The 7,973-nt window shown below is 35.8% G+C and overlaps 1 protein-coding gene across 2 annotated transcripts; it reads right to left on the reverse strand.

Annotated features, from left to right (window-relative positions):
* Positions 1–557: 557 nt before the first annotated feature.
* On the reverse strand, positions 558–7,906 carry LOC107561284 (E3 ubiquitin-protein ligase XIAP-like). 2 transcript variants are annotated; one of them, XM_016245698.1, is made up of 7 exons: positions 7,784–7,906; positions 4,822–5,592; positions 4,280–4,379; positions 3,207–3,285; positions 2,017–2,053; positions 1,700–1,882; positions 558–1,278 (listed from the first exon to the last, which is right to left on the reverse strand). In XM_016245698.1, the coding sequence occupies exons 2-7, from the start codon at positions 5,585–5,587 to the stop codon at positions 1,088–1,090; spliced, it is 1,356 nt and encodes a 451-aa protein (XP_016101184.1). In that variant the 5' UTR covers positions 5,588–5,592; positions 7,784–7,906; the 3' UTR covers positions 558–1,087. The 2 variants fall into 2 exon arrangements, with proteins under 2 accessions (XP_016101184.1, XP_016101183.1); XM_016245697.1 differs by having other exon boundaries at positions 1,700–1,885.
* Positions 7,907–7,973: the final 67 nt, after the last annotated feature.

Raw genomic sequence — 7,973 nt, forward strand, 5'->3', positions numbered from 1 at the left:
GTGCAGTAGACGCTAGTGTCAGAAATGAACTATTCATTCAAACTCTAGGTTTGCTTTTCTGGGGCATTTCATAAGGTTATATAGATAAGGTTATTATATCTATATATACACAGTACATCTGTGCATTTGTCAAATTCATTTTAGTTGCTTTCTTATCAGAACACTTGGAGCTGTTAATTGTAAACAATTAAAATACAAAAGTATTTTTAATAAATACACAAACTATTATAACTGATAAATTTACATAATTTTTTAATAATTAAAAAATAATAATCTGACTGCTATGTGCCACTTAAAGTGTTTGGAGAAGCACTTACTAAATCCATAGAATATATAACATGTATAAAGTGAACTACACAATTGGTAAACAGGTGGAATTTATGGTGAGAATTGTGTTCTACTGTTCTAAGCATAACTGTTTTTACCTTCACTTTCCAGTTCATGAATTTAAAAACTGAGAAGAGAAGAGAAAAGATCCACCTGAATTCCGCTTTTATTGTCATTATAATGGATGATAAAGTCATTATTAAAGGAATTATGACAACAGAAAAGTATCAGAAGACAAAGGAGTTTGGACTGGTGAAGTTTAATCAAACTTGAACATGATTAAAAGTGTCAAGCAATTATTATTTTATAATAAATAAAATATCAAATATAAGGTACACTGTAAAACATGATTGCTAAATTACAATGGTAATGTTTATAAAAAGTAGTCTACATAAAGGCACTAGAGTAATTAACATCAATCGGAGGCTGTGTATTTGAGGGAAGCAGCTATTTGAGGGGTATGAAAAAGTATATATAAAAATGATGTCTTTCCTGCAATATATTCCAAGTTAAATTATGTAGCGTGTCCCTGCCTTCATCAAAAGCAAACACATGAGAATGTACAGCTTGTTATTTTGAGTTCTTAATGAAAAAATACAATTTTATACAAGTTAGCACATCTACATATGTATGCCTACATATACATATATATATAAACACAGCTTATTTTACACATCTATGTGCAATTTTGGAAATGATTACATTCTGAAACTTTCAATAAACATCAGTGTTTCTTTTGGAGTGCTGGTTTCTTTGTCTTTTAGGCATTGTATGTCTTTATCTTCTGTGTGATTGCGGCACAGCAGATGGGACACTTGTTCAGGGATTCTGAACATTTCTGACAAGTGACCAGGTGTCCACAGGGAATGAAGACCATGTTAATGTCACTGTCCATGCAGACTTTACAGAGTTTCTCCCTCTGGAGTTTCTCAAGTTTCGTCATGGGGTCCTCTATAGAAAACATGTAAGAAACGAACGCATCGTTAAAACAACAATAACAGAATGAAAGAACTCACCGTAATAAATATTAACAATAACAAGTGGTTCTCTGCTATCTTATTTTGGGATGTTCAAAAGCGGTCAATCTGCACAATGTGTGGTATGTTATTTTTAAGTGTATGATTAAACTACATTTTATTCTGCAATATACTTGAAGCATTTAGAATTATAAATGGATTTTTACTAAATGTATTTAAAAATTTAAAGGAATAAAGTAAATACACTTTTTTTTTTAGCAAAACCTAAAGCAAAGCATGGCCTTATTTTTGGAAAAACTAAGTTGGAATTCACTTGATGCACTTCGTTTAAAAATCCTTTGCATACAAAACAGACTTTCAAAGAAATTAATAAAAAAAAGAAAACAAGCACTTGCCAGCTTTCTCGGGCATGGTACTAGCACTCTCCTGTGCACTGATGTCTTCAATAAGGGCTTCTACTGAAGCATAGCCCTCTGTGTTCTGACGTAATTTCTGCAGAATGGTGCGCTCCACTTTGATGTGGTCAAAACCCATATCTACAGCCTTTTGTGCAATCTCTGACTGCAAGACTTTCGGTGTTGCTGAACACAAAGTAGAGATCAAATAAATATCTGGTGAAGACAGGATGTTTACATCGATATTGCAGACAGCAGTTATAAAAATGGTTATGGCTTCATTGGATTTGAAAAGTAAAAAACTCAGAAATACTTACCATGCTCATGACTTGTAAAGCCATTCTGACTTGATCTCTGTGAGGGAAAATTACAAGCATGTAAGACTACACAGTGCACACTAATATATACACACACACAAATAAAAGGACTGTTTTCATTCATTCAACTAGGGCTGTCACGATTCCTCAGTTAAATCGGAGTACTCGATTTAAAAAAAATAATAAATCCACGATTGCATTTTGCCCACGTGGAAGTGGCGCATTCCACGGATGAGAATCCACGCAAAGCATTATTAGACCATTTTCCAAGGCTGCACGAATTATTAAAACAATTTAAAAGTCATAATAAAGCATAGTGCTATTGTGAATTCACAAAGGCTGCGTTTCAGTTAAATAAATAGATGCGCTGGGGGTTTAATACGCGCTTTATTTATATGCGTGTAGGTTACGGGCATCTCAAAGCAACACCGTTCACAGTAAATGCTGCTCCACACAAACAGTCATCATTTACATACGCGGACCGTCTCAAACTTTGCATATGCTGCGAGTCTGACTTGCTTTATGTGCACCATTCTATATGATTTATAAGGTAAATCAATTATAAACCTACGCAAACGCAGGAGAATACATCATTACCTTTCTAAATATGCAAACTGTTCATTGCCACTTCAAAATAAAAAAAAAGTTTAAACCCTCGCTCGGAGTTCGCATGTTTTGATGTCCACATGTTCTTGTTCAAGAAATGACAGTGGCTGTAGCATTTCTATCATAAAGAAGTGGTCAAATATGAAAGATTATATGGACATTTGATGTCATTAAATGTTGTTTAGTCAATATTAAAAGGATTAGATCGCGCTGTAACGTGTAAAAACTATTTACAATTTACACAGGCCGTTGGCACCCTCTGCAGGCATTTGAGTTAATACATAACGTACATAAGCTGTGATTACAAGCTATTATTGCATTATATATTTTAACTGTTTTGTTCAATAAAACCATGATTACTTGCTTTTGACATTTTATTTGTACCAATTATTATTGCCTCATTGCTATTATATAGGTATTTTAAGTCATTTTAAAGTCTATTGTTCACTTAGGTCTATTTTTATTACCACAAAAAATTATCCGATTACTCGATTCAGGCGTCAAAATAATCATTAGTGACAGCCCTACATTCAACACAATCACTTAAGTACACATGACTGTGTAAAGTAAAGTTAATGACTCACTGAATGGTCTCCTTTTGGATTTCTCAGCTGCACGCTGTTGACATATTCTTCTCCTTTTTCTGCCAGAAGGAAACTGCAGCTGGGGGTCAATTAGAAAAATTTCACAATTAGACGCCACATTTTTCACCATGGTTTATGCTTACCTCAACATGATATACATCTAAAATATACTGATAAATATTATATACTTTAAGTGTGTTTTTAGAATTAAATATCAGAAAGGATTAAGAACAGTTCAATCAACATAAAATATCATATGGACTAATTTTCTTCAGGGATACACAATATATCAGTACCATATCAGATAATATAAGAGACTATAATTTGTCTGTTTAGGTTAATATTGGATATATTTATGCCTTTAGCCATCGTATGATGTACACTTATTTAAACAAAAAAAACGTAACACTTAAAATGTTATCTCTAGTGAATGTTGAAATCAATAACGTACAGTATGAAAATGGATGTTATCGTTAACTAAAGATAAAAACAAAACAAAATGTTACTTGACAAACATGAAACTTAAATTAAATTATATATAAAAAAAAACAACATGAAGTACTAAACTAATTAAAACAAATGAATTTTAAAATAAAGCACACACACATATACATACATACCACAAACACAACAACATTCCTAAAAATGCTTAACTAAAATGAAAGTGAAAACAGAAAATATAAATTTAAAACATTAACAAAAACTATTAATTGTATATAAATTATACTAAAATAATACTGGTACATTATAATATTGTGACTCCCAAATTCACATTTAAACGACAGATTTCAGTTTTTAATGTTTTATCTAAAACAACATTTTTTTAATATGAAATACTATAGAACTATTATATTCTACTTATTCAGCCTATAGTTTCAACAAAACCATTTTTGCCATCAGCCAGAATTTTAATAGTGGCGCATTCCTACTTCTCTTGTTGCTTTTAGAGCTTGACAGCAGCAGTTACCATATACATTCATTGTATGCAAAAGAACAGCCTGGACGTCAAGTAAAATTTTGTGGTGAACATGCAAATGCACCTCAGTGTCTCAATATGTGAAAAAGCAATTCACCCCGGATAGTCCCTGGCATGCTCCTCCCAAGGGTCTTCATCAGGCCTACAGAGCTTCAGTCCTCCTCCACATCTAAAGCAGAGCACATGGTCCTGTTCTCCTATATGATCAAACACCACAGTTTGTTCACTGTCTTCCAACAGAGTGCTGCAAGGATGACACATTTTTAAAGGCCCAAACCCAGAAACCTAGAAAGTTGGGTTCATTTGTGAAGACCATCATGATGAACAAAACTTTTAAGAAACATGAACTTTTGTTGGTGCCAGAGGGTTTTTTTTTTTTTTGCAATAATCCAAAAGTGGAAAATCCTATGGGGTTTTTGTTATGGGAACTAGGGTGATGCTAACTTCCAGGTTGGCCTAATACACACACACACACACACACACACACACATATATAAAAAGAAAAAGAAAAAAAAAGTATCACTGTGCTCTATTCTCCATATATATCTCAAACAAAGCTATTTCTCAAAGCTATTTGAGAGGATTAGTTTATTCAGTATAAATAACTGAATAAGCTTAGAGAGTCATAACAGTAGTTACCTGTGCTGTGGAAACCAGCTCTGGCCAGTCTCTCGGGGTCTATGGGATGTTGTCTGCCTCTGAAACTTTCAAGACGCCCCTCAAAAGTCTCCACAGAGGCTCTTTGCCCATTCACCCTGGGTCTACGTGTTGGCAGCGGCACATTGCCCACATCGTGTCCCAAGATGAAGAAGCAGTTTGGGTAGACCTTTGCATGTTCACCCCAGGCATCATCGCCTGGCTCCCATCCTGTCAGCTGCACCCCACAACAGAAGCACTGCACCATGTCATCTGTCCTTAAGTAATACATCCCTGCTTCTGCCAGGTCTTCGGGTTGAACTGGAGCATCTGCCGGCCAGTCACTAAAAGTATTCAGCCGAGCTTCCTCGCTCTTCATGTGTGGCACCTTGGGATAAATAGTCTGATCCACCACTTCTCCCGTGCGGAGCTGGAACTCCCTGGATTCGGCCTCTTCGTCGTAAACAGGGCTTTGAATTAAGTCGGAGGTTTTCAAGCCGTGAGCATAGTTGAGGAACGTGCAGTCGGGAGACGCTTGCTGATGTCTATTCAGTGGGGTGTCCCCTTTGTTCCAGTCCTCCACTGTCGCATGGCAGCTGAAACAGTGCACCTTGTCCGCCTGACCTGTAAAATAAAAGCCTGCCCGGGCCAGTCGCTCGGCTGGAAATTCTTCAGAACGGGGGAAGTGCTGGAAGGAATTCACACGATTATGCATGGATGACCATCCATCATCAGGTACAATTTCGCCATCTTGATTTGAGTGGGCCATTATTGCTGTAACCAAAAAAAATAAATCGGTCAAAATTAAATACAAATATGTATACATTAGCAAGCAAACGTTTGGAATAATTAAGAAAGGGGTCTCTTATGCCCAACAAGGCTATATTTATTTGAAGAGAAATACAGTAAAACAGTAATATTGTGAAATTTTATAACAGTGTTATATAACTATCCTTCCCAAATCATTTTAATATACAGATTTGTTGCTCAATTATTATTGGTGCTCAATTATTAATAATTATCATCATCAACATTAAAATGTCTGCTTAATATTTTTTCGTGAAAAGCATGATACCTTTTTTCAGGATTCCTGAAGAATATAAAGTTCAATGAACCATTTATTTGCAATCTTGCGTAACATTATAAATGTCTTCTTCTACCGTCACTACTTTTGATCAATTGAATCCATCCTCTCTAAATAAAATTATTATTATTAAATCTCACCCCAAACGTTTGAATGGCAGTGTATCGTGGTTTCCGCTAAAATATGAAGCAGCACAACTGTTTTCAATATTGATAATATAAGATATGTTTCTTGAGGAGCAAATCAGCATATTAGAATGATTTCTGAAGGATCATGTGACGCTGAAGACTGGAGTAATGATGCTGAAAATTCAGCTTTTCGTCACTTTTTTTATTAATAATATATAGTAATTATTAATAATATTATTTCACAACATTACTGCAATTCATCAAATAAATGCATTGCATAAGAGACTTTTTATAAAAAGAAAAAATATATATTACAAAGCTTTGACTCGGGCTCTGCAGAAAACAGAACGCCAACAACAAAATATCAACAATTTAATTAGTACATTTTGACATTTTCTAAAGCAATGTTTGTAAATTGTTAAGTCTGGTTGTTAGGGTGCTGATATGTGGTTGCTCAGGTCAATAAAGATCAGGCAAGATTGAGCAATAATGGTTATACTCACTTTTGTGTAATTATTGCAAAGTTTTTAAAACCATTATCTTGTTCAGAAATGCTGTTAGGAAGGAGGTCAGGTGTCATTTCCACGACAACGGTCCGATATCAAACTGAGTCACCAAGACATAATAGTGAACCTGAAGGGCTGATCAGAACATAGTTTCCATGAAACCTCCTGTGTGTTGGGTTTATATTGTTTGTGCATGACTCACATCCACCAATGACACACACTGAACGGATTTCTACAGTCTCTGAACCAGGATTGCAAAGCTAGGAATGTTTAAAAATATATATATATATTTTTTTTTTTTACAGTTTCTGTCACTTTAAGAGACAGAGGCGTTCGTCAGTCATGTGTGAACAGCGCCTCCAGCATATGTGTAGGTTCCCTGATCCTCACTGCTCAAGAACTGCTTCATCTGTCCCGACTACACTGACATGGACAGAACTTAATCATCATCTTTGCATCATGTGGTTGTACATCATGGACATTACACTTCAAATGTCTTATGTAACATCTTTTTTTGTAATCAAGTGGAATGACTGCGCCTTAATGTCATCACCTCTTGACATGAGCATGACCATCATCACACATCACAGCATGCCACTCCAAGAGTCAAAAGATGTCCTGCCCAAAACTTAAGTATGTGTAGGTTCCCTGATCCTCACTGCTCAAGAACTGCCTCATCTGTCCCGACTACACTGACATGGACAGAACTTAATCATCATCTTTGCATCATGTGGTTGTACATCATGGACATTACACTTCAAATGTCTTATGTAACATCTTTTTTGTAATCAAGTGGAATGACTGCGCCTTAATGTCATCACCTCTTGACATGAGCATGACCATCATCACACATCACAGCATGCCACTCCAAGAGTCAAAAGATGTCCTGCCCAAAACTTAAGTATTACAAAATTCCTAGAAACTTGCAGGACTTTTTTTCTGCTACACTTGTATAGCTTAGCATTTGAACTGAATGAAAACAAATGCATTTTATGCATGTAACGTTATGTATGCATCAACATCCATACACACACGCATGCATGCATATATATATATCCATCTAGTTTCACGTTCCAGCTGGTTCCAAAGCACAATCAAGGCAGGGAACACATTCAAAAGGAGTCCGCATCGAAGAGCACGGTCAGTCTTTGACCTTAACTGGACAATCAGGCTAAGATTAAACACAGCGCACTAGCGTTAGCATGAGCTAACATTCCGCGATGCCACAAACCTTATCGTCTGCTTACCTTCGCTCAATTAACTCGGCGTCAACTTCAGTACTTGAAAGAAGTCAGTCTTCACTTCTGCTCTTTGACGAAGCAAATCGATGTGTTGTAGGCGACGCAGAGGGTGGAAACCATTTAAATATGTCAATTTACAGTGGGGGAGGACCTGATGTATGAATTGATTGATGATTGTCTGCTGCTTGTCTCATGA

The sequence above is a fragment of the Sinocyclocheilus grahami genome, unplaced genomic scaffold (genome assembly GCF_001515645.1).
Source record: "Sinocyclocheilus grahami isolate Dianchi unplaced genomic scaffold, SAMN03320097.WGS_v1.1 scaffold764.1, whole genome shotgun sequence".
Classification (NCBI taxonomy): domain Eukaryota; kingdom Metazoa; phylum Chordata; class Actinopteri; order Cypriniformes; family Cyprinidae; genus Sinocyclocheilus; species Sinocyclocheilus grahami.

Coding starts and splice junctions, on each gene's coding strand:
- LOC107561284 (XM_016245697.1), bottom strand. CDS start 5,587: ATGGCCCACTCAAATCAAGATGGCGAAATTGTACCTGATGATGGATGG. Junction 4,380..4,821: donor AGCTGGTTTCCACAGCACAG/GTAACTACTGTT, acceptor TTGATCATATAG/GAGAACAGGACCATGTGCTC. Junction 2,054..3,206: donor ATCCAAAAGGAGACCATTCA/GTGAGTCATTAA, acceptor TTTCCCTCACAG/AGATCAAGTCAGAATGGCTT.